Consider the following 18,220-nt stretch of genomic DNA (forward strand, 5'->3'; position numbering starts at 1 on the left):
CACAGAAATGTAAAGAGTCAGATACAGAAGATAATCGAGAGAGGACAGTCATCTAACATGGATCACTATGCTGGGGGTGGGGGTGGGGATCAGAGTGTGTTGGAAATGATGATCCCAGGAAACAAAGTAGGATTAGTCATTGGAAAGGGAGGAGAAACAATAAAACAATTACAGGTGAGTGGGTCAACTGTACACTTTTTATTTTTTATAATCGCGTAGCTTTCTCTCTAATTTGCTTCAAGTATGATGACTGTTACAGCGGAGTTAAATCCAAATTAATTTAATTAGTTTACATTATACAATCTATTACACCAGCGGTTGGCAGGTATGCGAACTAAAGGCAGTCACAAGTCTATTACACCTGTCAAGTAATACAAATGTTTTTATTGCCATATATATTGTTGCGAAATGGATATTCATTACCAGCTTAAAGTTTATCACCTTGAGTCACTTTGCTAACATAGATGTCAATGGGCATCGACTAAAGAAAAGCTGGTATTGTTTACTTTTGGCTCATGACAAGTAGACTAAAATGTCCAGTGGGGCGTGCAGTTAAATTTTTGGGGCTTGTGACAGCAAATTCCAAACCGATGCATAATGTGGAACACTACTGACTTGCACCAGTACTGCATATATTTGACAGGTGGCTTGATTTTGTAAAATACAGGAGAGCTGCAAACAGGTTGCACGGTAGTGTTGAGCAGTGTTAGTATTGAAGAGTATAATACATGTAGCACTGAACTGAACATTCCACTATCTAAGCTCAACACCGATGATCATTAAGAAATTATTTAAACTCTTATTTGTTTAAATATTTTGCATCAGTTTTGAAGTATAGATCATTCCACACTTTGGTAATTTGGTTACAAGATGGAATAAAGATGTGTTGGTAACTTTGTGTTGCTGATGGTGTCACTTTTCAAGAATACTGAAAGAGAATATGAAACACTGAAAAAGTTTAAAAGCCATTTTGAGTGGGTGCACGTCGGTAATTCAAAATTTCATTGTTTTCACATTTTTTAATAGATACTCTGTATTTACAAAATCTTTCAAACATTCAGAATTGTTTTCCCACTTGTATTCGAAAATTGTTATTCAAACTTGTGACAGCACATAATTAGAACCCACATTATTACTGTAATATGGGTGTCATAATGTGCTACATTAAATGGAAGGATTTCGCTAACACCATTAGAGTGCACATGCACTTGATGAATGGGGTTTGATAGTAGACCTTTCAACAAACTAAAACTAGAACCTTGCCTCGGCTTTTATATAAAAATGAAGCTGGGACTAACAAGTAGCAAAGTTCATAGTGTATTATGATGTTCAGTCCATTTGAATATTGTTTCAGAAATCTTTGAAAAATTACCTTCTCCCAAACTGCAATACTTGCCCACATCTTCACGAGTATGGAATTGCCCTGTTAGAGATATGGTAGGTCTTAAAGGATAACAAGTCATTTCAATTGCCATTAAGATACCAGGGTTTGAGATCTAGGAACTGCACATTCATGAAATTTTAAAGAAGTTGGGTGGGTGTTGTACAGACTTGATATTGCAATAAGATGCCTTTATCTTTTATAGGACAAGAGTGGGTTTAAAGGTTAAAGTTCTTGATGTATTTGGGGGCACATTATGCAATGACAAATCTGGGTTGATGTAGTGTGAAGTTATAAAATTATAACCATTCACAGGGATACTCTCAAGGCGCTTGTACCAATTTATGCACTTGGAAAGCAGCAATGCACAAGAACTCTCGCAGACTAATTTCAGCTTGCAGATATTAAAATGTACGCTGTGCAGTATACAAATTTATTCAGCCTTTCACCCTTAAAGTAGAAATGACCATTTTTCCTTGAAGTAGAAATGGTAAAAATATTGAAGTGCTTGTTACAACATTTATATTTTCATAACTGTTTATACATCTGGTTTCTTTGGCTACACATGTGGTTTGTTAAACTAAATTTGATTGGCATATTGTGCCCTATATAACAAGCATTGTTGAATTTTGAACCTTGCATAAAGGTAGTTTCTTAAATTTGTGTTTATAATACATGCTATGTAAAAGACCAAAATGGCCAATTCATAGTGTTGTTCATCTGTAGATGACAGTTTTTTTTAACCAAACATTGGCTATAATGAAGGTAATTTATTTTAAAGTCTGGGCGTATATCTGATTATAGGAAAGTGTTAATGGAGATACCAGTAAGTGATTTTGAACCAAAAAGAATCCCACATAAATGCTGGATGGACAACACCAAGTTTCAGCAGTATTTATTTCAATATTAATTGTAGAAAGGGCAGACAAACGAGCCAAATTAAAATGCAAAACCATATTGCCTTAGCATAAAGGTTTTGATAAATCGAATAAATAAGCATCTAAAAATAAATTGAAAAGGAAATATATTTATTTGATCAAAATACCTCCATTTGAACGAGTAGATGCCATTAATGGACTTGAAATCCTTATAGTAAATAAGGCATAGTTCTATTCAAGAAAGTTTGATTCTGGCAGAGCTTATGTTAGTGAAAAATCTTATTTTGGAGCAGAATTACCCAAAAGACGATACCATTGATCTGTGAAAGGGTGTTCTCAGTAAAGAATAATATTCATACAGATATGAAACTAATTAAGCTGAAACACAATAGAGATTAATGCTTACGCATTTAGAGGCAACATCATTTAAAGATTCTGATTTCAATAGCGGGTTTTACAGAGCAGAAGAAACCGAGATGTTTAAGTGTTATGTAAATATATGGCCATTTCCTCCTCCCCTCGTTTGTACGACCCCCTTTTTGTGATACCCCCACCCCACCCCCCCTGATGACATCCTGGTAGCATCTATAAAGCAATTCTATTTTTTTATATATTTTTTTTTATGTATAGATACTGTGCGTTTACAAATGTTGATGAAAAGCATTTTACTTGATTGGCATTAGCTCAGGGGTTGCAACCTACAGCATGCATGCCACAAGGTGGTACATTGAGAGGTTTTGTGTGGCATGCGAAGGGCAGCCAAAAATCTTGATTTAAGTGTTACTGGTGGTACACCCTCATTCATTTTGTAATTGCAAAAGATGATAAAATTTTCAGTTGGTGGTTCATTTAAATAAGAACAATGTATATTGCAATTAAAAATGTAGGAGCTAATGCTGTTGTTTTCCGCCAGATTTTGCTGTTAAATCGCCAATGCAATACATTTCCAGTGTTAAACTGTTAGGTTCTAAATTAACGCAGGAATTACCAGAACAAGAAGAAATTTTGCAGAAAAGTGTTGTTTATGAAAGAAAATGGTTAATAATGAGTAAAGTGTGAAGGAACCAGATCTAGATCAGATCATTCTATAGTGCTGTCCTTTTCATGTATTTTATATAAACATATCAGCATATTTTTGGGACAATTTGGTGAAAAATAGCACCTCATTTGTGTCCTGTTAGTAAAGAAATATAAATATTGTTGACGGAAATGACAAAATCTAAATTCTTCTGAATTTTGTCAGAATAAATACTTGTACATTGGTTATTAGTAGTTAAAACATGAGGCAGCACATAATTAGAACCCACATTATTACTGTAATCTGGGTGTCAGAATGTGCTACATTAAATGGAAGGATTTCGCTAACACCATTAGAGTGCATATGCACTCGATGAATGGGGTTTGATAGTAGACCTTTCGACAAACTAAAACCCGTACCTTGCCAGAGCTTTTCTATAAAAACAAGGTAGGGAGTATAGAGAAGGGTCATGATGTATTACGATGATCAATCCAATTAAATATTGTGGCGAAGTCTTTAAATAAAAAATTGCCTTCTCCCCCAATTGCTGCACCCACCCATCTCTACTTGATTATGGAATAACCCTGATAGAGCTATGGTATGTCTCTGGATAGCCAGCCATTTGAATTGCCTCTGAGAAAGAAAGCACATAATTTGATCTTGAAGGACCACACAAACTTCAAATTTGGTGGTGGTGGGTGGATTCCAGGTTGTTCATCTGATAGTATTATAGCTTTGTTGTGTATTGGAACAAGAGTGATTCCAAGTTCTCTATTTATTATCAAAATGAACCTTTTTTTTATGTTGTAGGAGAAAGCAGGAGTGAAGATGGTAATGATACAAGATAGTAATATTCCAACATCAATGGATAAACCACTGAGAATATCAGGAGATCCACAGAAATGTCAGGTATTCAACAAGAAAAATTAGCTGCCAAGGAATTAACAACCCTGTTTTATTGAAGGTTGTTCCAATATCCCTCTGACTCTGGGAAGGCATGCTCATTGTGGAGTTGAGAGTAGTCGGAGTACACTGAAAACTGCCATTGTTGGTACACTGTATATTTAAATTGAACAGGCCTGATCATTCTTACCCATTCTTTTGAACAGTATTGTGATAGGTGACCCAAATAGGTTTAATTGACTATTGTACATGTGGATGAGTCGGGGCTGTTCCAATTAAACATACATGGTACCCAGAGAAGGCACTTTAAAAAAGTTCTTAATTGTATATATAGGTGACTACTACTCATTAAAGGTGCCTTCCCTGGGTCCCAAGTATATTTTTATGGAGCAATTTAGAGGTAAACTATATTATTAGGATTACATTCTGGCTTCTAAGATTCCTGGAGAAGTTATGGGTTTGAACATGCATGGTAGACATGTTAAAGTGGTATTGTGTACAAATAATTTGTCAGTATGTTTTTGTTTGTATTCTGGTACTACTCCACATTGATTTTGCCAATTTGTGACAAGAACTTTGACGGCAGATCATGATAACAAAAATGAATAAATTGTAATTTCCATCAGTTATGTACTAGTTTTATGCTTAGACTTTTTTGCCACAAAATGATAATAATTGTGCTTGTACTTTTTGGGGTAGTCATGCATGGTTAGAGTAGGCAGATGATGCAACTTGGCATAATGAAACCTTTGCACATGCATGTACCAAATGGTATTCATTGAAAGAGAATTTCAGTAGAGCCGGTAGTCGTGCAGCATTTTGAGCAAGAAACTTTGACATGTATAGCTTTAATTACATTATAGTTCGAATTACAAATTGAAGATTTTTATTGACGTTGTCCTTCAATTAAAAGACCAGATTTTGATTATTTATTTGCCCCAAAAACTGTGAATATACTTCTCTTAATGTATGAAGAAATCAGCTTTTTATGGAAGGTTTTTGCAGTCTCTTCCAATAACCTGCATGGAGAGAAAATAAACCTGAAAACCTTGTTCGGTTATTTTAACATGTTTTGTTGGTCATTAATGTAACTAAAATTGTAATCCATCATTTTTCAGAGAGCCAAAGAAATGGTTATGGAGCTCCTGAGAGAAAAAGATATGGAGGTAATGCATGCAAATCAGTTTTATTTTTCCTGTGTCAGTAGATGATGAAAAAAGATTCATTGTTGCCAAGACCTAGATACAATTAATGTTAGCCCAAGACTGTTGTCCATTGGTCCCGGTGTTATTCACTATACTGGTTATTATTCTTGCATATTTATTAAGCACCACTATGACAGTGGTAGGGGCATATATTGCATCCCATATCTATCCCATTAATTTAAACAATAAATTTTTGCATTTGGGTATTTTCAGCCACCAGTGGCGCATTAGTGTTCCATAAATACATTTTATTGTTTCATAATCTTAAAGAAATCATTCCTTCTTCCATTGGAAACCAGAATTTGATACAGAAGAAACAGGAAAAAGATTACAAGAAAGATCAGTTTGACAAGTAAAAAAAACCCACCAACTTTTTAAGTAATTCTGCAGGTCTGGTAAAAGAGTGAATAGTGGAGGTAACTTTTGAAACTTTGTTCTGAACATGTATATAATAAATGCATTTAACATACACTTATAATAGGGTTTGTTTTCTCTAGGCTGGGTTTTATGGTGGCATGGGGGGAGGAGGAGGAGGTGGAGGATATCAAGACCGCAATAATATGGAGGTAAGATTACGGTTTTTAAAAGAACTTTATAATTTCAGGAAGTCTAGCATTCCATCTGATGCACAGAGGGAAGAATGTTCTAGTTCACAGCTGTTACAGTGTGGCTATAGCTTATAGCTGGCTTCACAAAATAGAATGAGATTTTTCCTTTGCACTGTATGCCTGTACATCACCGTTTCTCCCCTTCTGCCTTTGTACTAAATCCAATTTTGCTTTAGAGCACAAAATATATTTGATTAGACGCCATTAGACTTTACACTTGGGTCTGTCTGAGCAGCTTTTCAGGACAGTAAAACAACATACTTACCAATTAGATTTATCTGTTCGGCTACAGCAGCGAAACACTTTACTCCAATGTCCTTAGTGGGGCCCCAAGTGGCCAAGTGGTCTAAAGCGCTCTCTGTTACGGATCACTGCCATCTCACCTCTGTCTGCGTGGGTTCGAGTATAGGATTTGACCAATGTGGGTATGAGAGAAAGCTTGCCAATAGCTTCTCGTGGGTTGGTGGTTCTTCCCGGGGTTTTCCCGGTTCTTCCTCCACCATTAATACTGGCCGCCATACATAGCCTATCATGCGCTGAAAAATGGCGTTAAACCCTACAACAACAACAACCAATGCCCTTAGTACAAAAGCACCTACTTGTTTTGGACTGCTCCATTGATTTAAGGGTTTAGATTGCCCACCTAGGATGTAGGAGGTCAAGTCATAGCAAACAAAAAAGACTTCAAGAAACTTTACTAGCAGCTGCCTCACTATGTGCTTTGTTTTAAGAGGTTAGTGTTAGGACTGGTGTCAGGGTGGGACATGATGATACCTGTCTGTGATATAATTTCCCAGTGCTCCACATCACTTTAAACTGCCACACATCTGTCTTCAATCATAGTGAAATGACTGAAAAATGCATTAAAAATCCAAATTGCATGCAATTGCTGTGCTATAAAACACTGCAAGCAAACCCAAATGATTGTAACTTTATGCAGCAGAAACTTTATTTAATGACGCCCTCATTGACTTTGTCCATACAAATATTATGCATTAAGTAAATATCTGTTACAATAACAGTTTAAATGTTCCACATATTTAGTTTCAGCAGCCAAAAATTCACAAATAGAATAAACGCAGGTATATTTAATGAATTGAACTGTTCATAAAATAATAGTATGTGAAAAGGCGAAATCATTAAAGTATTTTTGACATGCTTGTTAAAACACAATCACTGGGAATAATCTTGCATCGTAACAACTGACTTGCTTTATACTTGAATTGATACTGAAAGCGCTGACTGCAGCTATAATTTTTGCAGATTGGTGTCCCTAGAACAGCAGTTGGTATTGTAATTGGAAAGGGAGGAGAAATGATCAAGAAGATTCAGGCTGAAACGGGAGCCAAAGTACAGTTCAAGCAGGGTAAGCACCCTTTATATCCTAGGATTCAAATGGGGATGGGAGAAAAAACCGCGATGGAATAATATTTTTTTGATGTCTGCATGTGGAGCTATGGACTTTGTCAGCAAAATTTGTTTGTAATGAAGTTTTAAAGTAGCTATTAAATTGGTATTGTTAAAGACTATTCAAAGATTTACATTCATTGTTCATTTTACTATTGTGTTGCGCTGTCTACTAATCGACCCACTCTAACGTAGTTAAAGCAAGTTCTTCTGGAGCCCCCTCTTGCCAAAGCACCCCCCCCCCCCCCCCAATTCCTGTAGGGCCATAGCAGCCTTTAAACATAAATTGGCCAAAGATTTTGCTAAGTTTATCTTATTCTTGATCCTGCTGTAGATGATGGACAATCTCCTGAAAGAATCTGTGCCATCACAGGTCCACCAGACAGAGTACAGCAAGCAGCCAGTATGATAAATGAGCTTCTGCAGCAGGCAAATGTTGGCGATGTAAGTCTTTTGGTTTGAAAAAGCTTAATTGTTATTATTTTTAATGTGGATCAACCAAGTTTCAGGGAGAATATTTTTACCCCTAAAGTAAGATGGGTAACAATCCATCGTCAAATTCAGCTTCGTTATATCTGGCATTTTAATGATTTTGTGTCAATACAATTTTGTCTTTGTCAGTCAGTTTTGATTGCAAAAATTTCAATTATGTAAGTGATCAGAAACTGACTGAATAATTTCTTTTTTTGAAATGAGATGAAACGATTCCTTAAATAGAAGTATGAATCCATGATTAATATTAAAAGTCATCTCTCACATGGTCAGAGTTTTTGAGGTATGATTGATTCCCATTCAAGACCCATAGGATATGTTGTCGAAGAGTTTTAGTTGTGCCTGTAATTATAGTAAAGCATATTACACTTTTAAAACTAAAAGCTGTACCATATGCAACATTAAACTTATTTTGAAACAAATTTGCTATAAGGTTAAAAATGAAAAGGAATGAAAAAGGGTGCTAGATTTTGTTAAGTTGAATGCTAAAAAGATGTCATCTTGAAAAATTGTCGAGTATTGATTACCCAAAATATAGTCAGACTTGCATATATTGATAGTCATGGAAGGACAGGAGTGAATGACTTGCTTTGACAAAATTAAATGTGATTTTTGAGAGAAACTTGCTCACCAGATCAAGAGTAATTAATATTTAATTTTGGATAGTTTAAATTAAACTTTATTTTTCACGCCACGAGTGAACACTTCAAGCAATAGAACATTTAATTTTCCAGTTCCCAGGAATGGGACGAGGTTTTGGTGGCCCTGGGAGAGGGCGTGGTGGTGGCCGTGGCGGTCGAGGGGGGTTCCCACCAGGTGGTCCAGGGAGAGGAATGGGCAGAGGATATGATGATGGAAATTTCCAGGACCAGACTACATATGGTGTACCAGCTGATAAGTGTGGCTTGGTGATTGGAAAAGGTTGGTACTTCATTTATGCTTTCAGTGATTTTTGTTCTATTCTGTCTTAAGACCAAAGATCTTTTGGGATGGCCTGTCATCTTGTGTACATTTGTTTGCAAAAGTTTGTTATCTCTAGTCCTAAACTTCTTGGAAGAATGCCATGGAACTTTACAGACACATTTATCCTAAAGGTAAATTTAGTGGTCCTTGAATGAAAATAGTGCCAATCGGACATCAGTTGGGTAATCACTGGCCACCATAAGCAGATGGTTGTAATGTAGTGACATGGTTTTTCACAGATTTGTGATGCCCAGCCGACTTTGAATGAAAATGGCATAATCTAACAACCAGTATAGCCACCACTGCAGCCATTTGGAGAAGCTCATTATTGCTTTAACTTGTGAATGGAAAGTCATATCATTAAGATTTTTCAACACTAAATTTCTTATTAGGGGTGAAACGATTGATGTATTGATACTTTTTAAATATCAACACCCACATTGATACAAGTGGTGAAGAATAGAAGCAAACCTATGCTTACCCTATTAATTTAATCAGCAGTAGTGAATAATTATTTGTTGTTTTCATTTTCATTTTTTACTTTGACGATACATTTGCAATGGCCTTCGCAGGAAAATGCATTTATTTTTGTCAGAAGAAACACTATTGTTTCCTGTTTTTTTATACATTTTTTTTTTTACGTCTCCAGCTATTGACTGGTATGATTGCTGCATTAAATTGGCTACAGTATCTGTAAACCAAATATGGCACATGCCTGTATGAATAGCCAGAGCACACTTCAAGAAAAGTTATATTTTAAAACCAATTATTTTGCAGTGATTGTCTAAAGTCAGTTTTTTTCACACTTTGCCAGGAAAAGACCTGCAAAAGTTAAAACTGAGTATGCTCAAGAATGGTGATGTATCACAAAGAGGTGATTAATTGATATTGCAAGGTACGATTCTAACATTAACATTGGTCATGAAAGATGTGACACTTGTTTGCATCCAGCCATCAAAGCACACTCTTCGAGACCCTCAACTTTTCTTTGCAATGAATATTACTCTAGACGTTGTGAAATGTGTAAAATTATTGCTGAATTTTTATGCAGAATCTGAGGTGATGGGTGAACATGACGACAATAGTAAATATTTAGTCAATAGATTATATTTAAATATATGTTAGGTCTGCAAAGAGACAGAAGCATGATTCGGGGGAAAAAAAATCCTCCCTCTCTCTTCCCAACTACCTGAATTTGGCATTGCAGAGGAAGACTGAAGTCCTTCCTCACCCAGGCTCAAGTAAATACTGAATCACATCTTGAGAAAATATTTGTGTATTTTGTCTTAATGCTTGCATGTATATGGATTACACTTTTTTTGGTCCCCAAAATAAAGCATTTTTATCAACTCTTTTATCCCACTTGTCATTTAAATTTGAGAATATTTACAACAAGAAGAGTTTTGCTTAAGAGTACCATACAAGTACATTTGCCCAATCCTAGACATACATGTGGTTTCCTTATTTTCTATTTATAGTAATTGTAGATGACACGATTCCAAGAAAACATTGGATTCTCCAGTTTCAAACTTGGTCTCACAAAGTCTTGAAAGTAATCAAACATTCTGCTACCTGACCAGTCTATAACATGGCACCAGATGTTAAGTGAGACAGAATTTATTGATGTGGCTCATGAGTGTTATGTGACTGAAAATTATTAGAGCTGATGGTTCTTTTTAAACTTTAAAATGTGTCAGATCAGAAAATGGACAAATCAACATTATACAAATTAAAGAAAAATTGAGTGAATTAATACAGCACTCTAAACATGTAATGCTCATTGAAGAATATGTGGACGTTACAATAATTTAGCAAAACTTGAAAATGTAGACTATTTAATTAATGCAAGTGCTGTATGTAAATAATCTGCCTGTATTTTAATTTTAAACAGCAGCCAATCCAGGTTAGTAGTAAATAACAATTGTACATTTTTTAATACACTGTACTGGGCATGTGTTGGTTACTTGGACCATTCTGCGCACCTGTTGTCAGTCCAGGTCATGTTGGAAAGGAAGCCAAGTTCACTTTCGTACAGGCACCAACTGAAATGGGTTAAAATAATGCAAATATCATGTTTGAGTAAACACGGCAGGTTTTAAAATCTTCTACAATCAAGTTTGCATTGGTGCACATTTTTTGTAAAATTTTGAGAGCATGTAGTCGAATGGACAAGTGGATATGCTAATCGCATTGAGGAAAGTATTGACTGGGGATGAGTATCTGTTGAAACGGACAAATATTTATAGCGCCTGAATAAGTGCATTTTTTTATAATAACATGGAACTACCTTAGATAAAAGCTTTATAATTTTTTAGGGCATTTTGTTGAAATTAAAACTATCCTTTTCCACCTCAAAAATTAATCATAACCATTTGTAAAAAATTTAATTGATTAAAAGGAGGCCTATGCTGCAGCTTGTATGAATGTTTTTTGTTGTGCATGTTTCTGGTAGTGCATCCCATGGTTTAGTACATGGTCCTGTGTCTTGCTCAAACATTGTTAGTCATTAGATCTTGCAATGGATTCCATTCATTAATGTTAATAAGTAAACATGAAAAATATGTAAGTTTTATCCAACAAAAAGGAAATGAAAAAAACTATTTTAATGTCAGAAAGTTTGCGAACTTAAGAAGATGACAGGTCTGCAAGAAGTAAATGATTATTTTATTCTAAAGTGCATTTTGTTATGCTTATCTAAGGATCTAGTGATCATACCCAAGGTATTTATGAATCATTTTTGAATTAGAGAATTACACATGTTATCATAGGTCTTAATTTTGAAATGTATATATTTTTGTTGTAAATTAAAAAAATTCTGGGCTGGTGATATAGATTTGAAGTTTGAACTTTACAGAATTTGGTTGTAAATTTGAGAAATTGGCCCATGTTAACAGATTTTCACAATTAAGGGTTGGCATCTCCGACTTCTAAAAGCCTGTCTATCCATTTATGTATCTTGTTTCCTTTTGCCCAAATAGGTGGTGAAACAATCAAGCAGATCAACCAGCAGAGTGGAGCCCACGTTGAGCTTTCCAGACAGCCAGGGCCAAATCCAAATGAAAAGATTTTCAACATTCGTGGGACACCGTCTCAAATTCAGCATGCTATAGAACTGATTAGTGAGAAATCTGGTCTATCAATGGTAAGGTTTCAAACAGTTTGCATGCCAGTTACAGTATGTTTCAAATTGGTGTGGTTGGGGTTGGTTTTGAGGTTCTAGTGTCATACAACATTTAAAATATTTACAGTAATCACTGACTTGTGCAGTTGGTGCAGAAATTATATAAATACTTATTTTTAATATTTCATGTACACATTGAAATGAAAATTGAATGTGTACGTTTCTCCAGGTTAAGCAATGTATTGTTACATTGCACTGTTACTTTCTTTCTATGTTATTATATTGATTCTTGGTTACATATTATTCCATTTCAGGGACCTGGGGGTCCAGGAGGTCCTGGTGGACCAGGTGGACCCGGCGGTCCTGGTGGACCAGGTGGTCCAGGCCCACATGGCCCAGGTCCACAAGGTCCTGGTGGATATGGTGAGCAGTATGGAGGCAGTCAAGGTTGGGGAAATCAGTATGGACAACCAGGGTAAGCTTTTTCAGATGCTGCCAGAATTTGTACTGATTTGTGTACTTGGAAAGCAGTGTTGCTTGAGAACTCCTAGTTCAAAGTTTACATATAAAAATGTGCTCTGTGTAGTATGCAATTTTTCTTTTTTGAAATTGTTAATGATAACCTTTTCCATTCGGCAAATGTTTAAACATGGGCTTGATTTATCATAGTTTTAAGATCGTATTTATCGTAGTTTTCCAAATGTTTTTTTAAAAATAAGCTTGCCTAGAAATAGACAAAGAGAATATCGTTCCTTTTAAAAATTCAGAATTTAAAAGTGTAGTGCAAATTTTATTCCTAACACAATTCAGAACAGTGATTCTGTGCTTCAGAGCTTACACTTGAAGCATTAAGATAAATATTTTAAATACGAGGTCACTGTATAATATGCTTGGATTTTTACTTCTGTAGACAAGAACCTTGATTGCACGATTTAATTAAATATTTTAAGGTAGACATTAATGAATTTATTTTTTATATGTAAATGACTGAATCAGATTTTTATGCAGTTTTAGTAATATTATAAATTTTCTCATAGATGAGGATTTTGACAATTTTATCTGCATGTCTGCACTGGGGACATTTACATTTTAAGATAAATCCATTTTTTAAATTATTTTCATGGTCTGAAGAAAGGTTAGTTTATGACACGTAATGTGACCCAAAGTGTTGTGAATGCTGAACACGTAATAATATTCATTTTCCAGGCAACAACCCCCATATGGAGGGAACCAGTATGCAGCCCAAGGATGGGGAGGTGGATATGGTCAGCAAGGATATCCTCAACAGCAGCAGCAACAACAACAACCTGGCTCAGATCCTTGTAAGTTGCAACGGCTGATTTTTGTCAGTGAAGTTTTATTTTGATAGGTATAATTTTTGTAAATATATTTATGGATATGAGAAGTACATCTCCTCCTTAATTGTTTATTGGATCATTAAAGCTGTTGCTTTTAGAATCCCTTGAAACCGGCGAAATAGGTATTCAAGAATCAACAGCAGTTAGAGCCTTTCATTTTTTATTTTTTTTTATAATTTTTTTACTGTTTGGGGTGGGGCATTTAGGTGTACATCTCAAGAACTTTGACACGGCTTCAGATAGTATGAAATAGTCACTTTTGGAAGGTGTTTTTAGTCTTAAGAATATGGTAACTGTTCATTTAATATGCTCATGCCATATGGGAAAGGGAGGCATACAGTTACCCGAATTTGTCTATTACGACATTACAGTATGTTAAGAATTTTTTTCTCTGCACTTTACATTACTTTTTTAAAGGACTACACGCAGGTACAAGGCTGTTAACTAAGAACATAAATCACCAGAATGATTATAATGTCAATATTACAAATTTACCTAAGCACTTGATCCAAAAGTAATGGAATACTAATCAGATATCATGTCAGCTTGGTGATGTTTCACACAAAATAAAAGGAAACTGATTAGGATTATTCCTCAATAAAAAAATGACAGAAATTGCACATTTTATGCGCGAAGTTTTAACACATGAATGAATAGTATGCCATTGTGGTCTTGATCACTTGACTTCATGGTAGCACATAGCAATTAAAAAGACCTGGAAGCACTTTGAATAGTTAGTCCTACTTTTAATGCTAAGATTCTTATGTGTTTGGATTCTGCTAGAAACGTGATTAATCATTCATAATGTGATGGGGTGTCTGGATCAGTAATGACAGATTTGGATAATCAGCGTTTACTATAATGGGTTCAAGTTGCTGCGTGCAAACAGTTGTCGCATCTTGCCGATTCTTTTCATATACAACATTTTATAAGATTGTTTGCTTCATAATATGAAGAAAGAAAACTAGACTAAATTGTGTTATTTTTTTCTCTCCATATAGCTAAAGGACAGGATCCAAATGCTGCAGCTTGGGCAGCCTATTATGCCCAGTATTATGCTCAGTATGCCCAGCAACAGCCTGCACAGCAACAACCTGCTCAGCAACAGCAGCCTGCATCAACTGCCCCCACGCAGACCCATTCAGGTACTGTTACTTAACGCTTTGTATTTTTGAGGTAGGACATGGACAGCATTTTAAGCTGAAGTAATGGACTGCTTAAACTGATATCCGTGTAATAACATGGTGTGTGCATTGCAACAAGAAATGTATGCTGAACAGGAAAGCATTTTCAGGAGATGAAAATAAAAGCTTGTGTGTATCACTGTTTAGGTTTATCAGGTTAGTTAAATAGGTGAACATTAATTTAAGGCATCTGAGTACCTCACTTCAGAGTAAGAAACTGACATAACAGCCTCATGAAGCACCTCCTTATTACGTCAGCTATAATAGATACAATGTCAGCCACAAACTTTCCCCATGTAAAAGTAACTGGTAGCTTGTATATTGGTCATAAGAAACAAGATAAGAAAGTATTGTCACTTGTATTTTACTTGGACAAAATAAGGAATTCATGAGGGAAAGTTTTTTAAAATTATTTACAGTGATGGATATGCAGTAAACATTTTTTTAACTGAAGTATTTTACTATCTTCAGGACAACCCGATTACAGTGCAGCATGGGCAGAATACTATCGACAACAGGGAATGCACTACCAAGCCAACTTGATCCTCCAACAGGCCCAGCAGCAACAGCAGGGCCAACAAGCTGCCCCCCAGCAATAAAAGCTGGGGTGATATGTGTCCCCTTCAGTGAAGGGGTAGGTCTTTATAAGGTAATTGATTAATTTCTTTTACTGTTCATGCTTTCTTTACAGGTGATCTGGCAGTCAGTGTGGGAACATTCTCCAACTTTGTATCATGTTAGTGACTTTTTATAATGTCTGATTGATGAACTCACTTCTTAATTGACAGTTATTTGACTTTTTATTACATATGATATCATGCATATTCTATCTTGCCTTTAACATGCATGTATAATATTTTATTTTAAAAATTTTTATAATGTCCGCCATGAAAATGACCATGCTGTTTTCATTATTGATTTCCCATGCGTTGAATTTACATTAAAACTTTTCAATAATGGCAAATTTTTTAATTTAGGTTGAATTTGATATTTTCTTTTTTTTTCTTCTCGTGAGATATCAATACTCTTGTCAGATTTCTTTGAAAAGATAAAAGTACAAGGAGCAAGGGATGGATCGTGGAGGAGCAAGCTTGTGCATCCATCTACTATATTACACACTAGATTAGAACTGTTTTGAACCTTTAGATAAAAATGAAGAACAAAAAACCCGTGATTTTTATGAATTGTGATGAATTTCTTTTTGTGTTCTTTGTTGTTCTTTTGGTCAAGAATTTCAGGTCAGAGGGAGAAAACCATTCATTAAATCGTTTAAAAAAATGAGATGTTTTTAGCATTGTATTTTACCAATACAGCTCACTCTTCAATCAGAAGTGGGATGGGGTTCAGCTGCCATCTTTCAAATTTGCATTCTTCAGTGAGAAGATTCCAAAGATATTTTGATACTCGTGTACAACTCCACAAAACAATTAAATTGGACTCATTTGGGGGGACAAAGACTATGAAGCTTAATGGGTTTTATTGACCAGGTATGATAGAATCAAGCTGAAATTGTAAAACTGGTTATTTGGTATTTCTGGATATCTTATACGAGTGTTATATGCCCAAGAAATTGTAGGGCATATCTTATTATGATATCTGTTTGTCAGGCTGTAAACTTTTTTGTTTCTACTTTTACAACTTGGCGAATGACTTGTCCTCTGCCTAAGGAAGAAGCTCATGTATTTTCTTTTGAAAAGGGTCAAATTTCAAGGTCGTTGTGGCCAAAAAATGAAAATTTGTTTATTGACAATGTACATTTACCAGAATTTATGGATGCTGTACTCATCGAGTAAGAATGAAGCCTAATGGTATAAGGATGAGTATGTCAAAGGTTAGGTTCATTTTGACGTGAGACAGATTTTTTTAGGTCATTTTTATTACATATCTACCATAATGTGGGTTTGCGGAAGTCTTTAACTAAATCTTGGAGAAAGGCCTCTTTTGGGTAAGAAAAATGGCAAAACTTTTATATTAGATTATGTTTACTGAACAATTTAGTCGTATCACTACAATGTCTGCAGTATGGCAGCTTATAGTGATGTCTAGCACTGGACATCATGCCGCAGACATAGAGAGCCTCATGCCCCACCTAATCATATTATCCTGACACTGCCAAACAGTCCTAACACTAACCTCTTAATGCTGAGCACCAAGCGAGGCAGCTGTTAGTACCCCCCTTTTTTTTTTTTTTTAACAAGTTTTTGATGTGACTCGGTGGTGGGGGACCCATGATCTTCTGCATCTTGCTCTAATGACTTAAGCCACCGAAGATGTACTGGTTGAACTAGCAAAGAAACCTATAGCTTTTCATGGTGTAAAGGTCAAGGTCGTGGCATACTCCAATAAGCAGTTAGATTTTGCCTGCAGATTTAGCTCAGTATTGCATAACTTTACTTTTGGTCAATAAATCTCCCAAGCCAGCCATCCCATACTAGTGCCAACAGAGAGAACTATCAATCATGAGGCATGCCTAATTGTATAATGTTCTGTTTGTAGTAATCCTAGTATGTATTAGCAGTCAGAAGAAGGTCATGCATTGTCAAATTTGCATTATTTGGAATGTCACATCCTACTTAAGTTGGACTCTAAATACTGCATTTTCTGATGCTTATAGTTCCATAAAATGAAATTAACGAACAAATCTTTTATTTTAATTGTGTGTTTTGGCTATTTTAAGGTTTTGGGACAGGATGCACATTTTTCTTATTGAATCTCCTTTGATGACATGCAACCATCAAATTATTGCATAGAAGCAAATAATGTACAAGTAGCTATAAATTCCTATGAGTAGAAAATGGATGGGTGCAATGGGGTCTTTTGTGATGGGACAAGTTTTTCTTTTAAAGTTGCAGTTTAAAAGAAATCATCATTCTAGTAAAATGGGGAAAAGAATGTTTTTGAAAAGAAAGGATCATTGTGCACGGCCTGTATTAAATGATTTATTGGTTTCCAAAGGTAAATATGTTGGTCAGAATTGGTTCCAAGTTCAGTTAAAAAAAAGTATTTTTATTAAAATTGTTAATCATCTTTATTACAGATCACAGACATCACACTTCTGTCGGCGCGAGTTTGAGTCTATGATTTCCTTACATCCTCTTTTTCCAGGACATGTCCTCCTTTTCAGTCCTTAAATCTCCATCTGGCTGGTTTATTTAAATACATGAAAAATGTCCTGGACAAATTTAGATATGTTCATGACTGAAGAAGGACTTGGGGAAAGGAAAGGATGACATGTATCATACAGATCACATTACAATATATAATATGTAGTCATGTTATTTACTGTTACTTGTATATGCTTGGGATTGATTAATGTGATATATATATATATATATATATATATATATATATATATATATATATGTACATATACACACATACAGGACTTTTAATACAATTTGTATTGGTAGATATTGATGTAGATACACCCACTCTGGATAGTCATCCTTTTTGGAAGTTCAAATATGGTGACCTAGTTAAAAAACATTGTCAGGGCTAACATTTAAAGCGTATGTTGTCATTGCTGTTTCAACTAGATGATAGTGTCTTGGTAATTTCGTGAGATTTGGTATTGTGGATATAAATTTTGTGCCTTTAACTGCTTTTGGAATTTCTTCCCACAATATGCGGGTCCTTGGTGGCCAAGTGGTCTAACTTGCTTGCCTTTTTTAAAGATCACAGACATCTCAACTCTGTACAAGT

The 18,220-nt window shown here is 35.3% G+C and overlaps 1 protein-coding gene across 4 annotated transcripts in view; it reads left to right on the forward strand.

The window, feature by feature from the left end:
- LOC149779183 (far upstream element-binding protein 3-like) overlaps positions 1 to 18,220 on the forward strand; it is a 50,427-nt gene that overhangs the window by 22,348 nt on the left and 9,859 nt on the right. For all 4 annotated transcript variants that reach the window (XM_089939752.1, XM_089939754.1, XM_089939753.1 and 1 more), the window contains 12 exons: positions 6 to 174; positions 4,088 to 4,186; positions 5,299 to 5,346; positions 5,883 to 5,951; positions 7,257 to 7,359; positions 7,735 to 7,844; positions 8,627 to 8,813; positions 11,834 to 11,997; positions 12,291 to 12,451; positions 13,183 to 13,298; positions 14,336 to 14,479; positions 14,990 to 15,167. In XM_089939752.1, coding sequence (XP_089795878.1) covers positions 6 to 174; positions 4,088 to 4,186; positions 5,299 to 5,346; positions 5,883 to 5,951; positions 7,257 to 7,359; positions 7,735 to 7,844; positions 8,627 to 8,813; positions 11,834 to 11,997; positions 12,291 to 12,451; positions 13,183 to 13,298; positions 14,336 to 14,479; positions 14,990 to 15,117 — 1,498 coding nt within the window. In that variant the 3' untranslated portion in view covers positions 15,118 to 15,167. The remainder of the gene's footprint in view (positions 1 to 5; positions 175 to 4,087; positions 4,187 to 5,298; positions 5,347 to 5,882; positions 5,952 to 7,256; positions 7,360 to 7,734; positions 7,845 to 8,626; positions 8,814 to 11,833; positions 11,998 to 12,290; positions 12,452 to 13,182; positions 13,299 to 14,335; positions 14,480 to 14,989; positions 15,168 to 18,220) is intronic.

Source organism: Sinohyriopsis cumingii, chromosome 17, assembly GCF_028554795.1.
Source record: "Sinohyriopsis cumingii isolate HCF-2022 chromosome 17, ASM2855479v2, whole genome shotgun sequence".
Classification (NCBI taxonomy): domain Eukaryota; kingdom Metazoa; phylum Mollusca; class Bivalvia; order Unionida; family Unionidae; genus Sinohyriopsis; species Sinohyriopsis cumingii.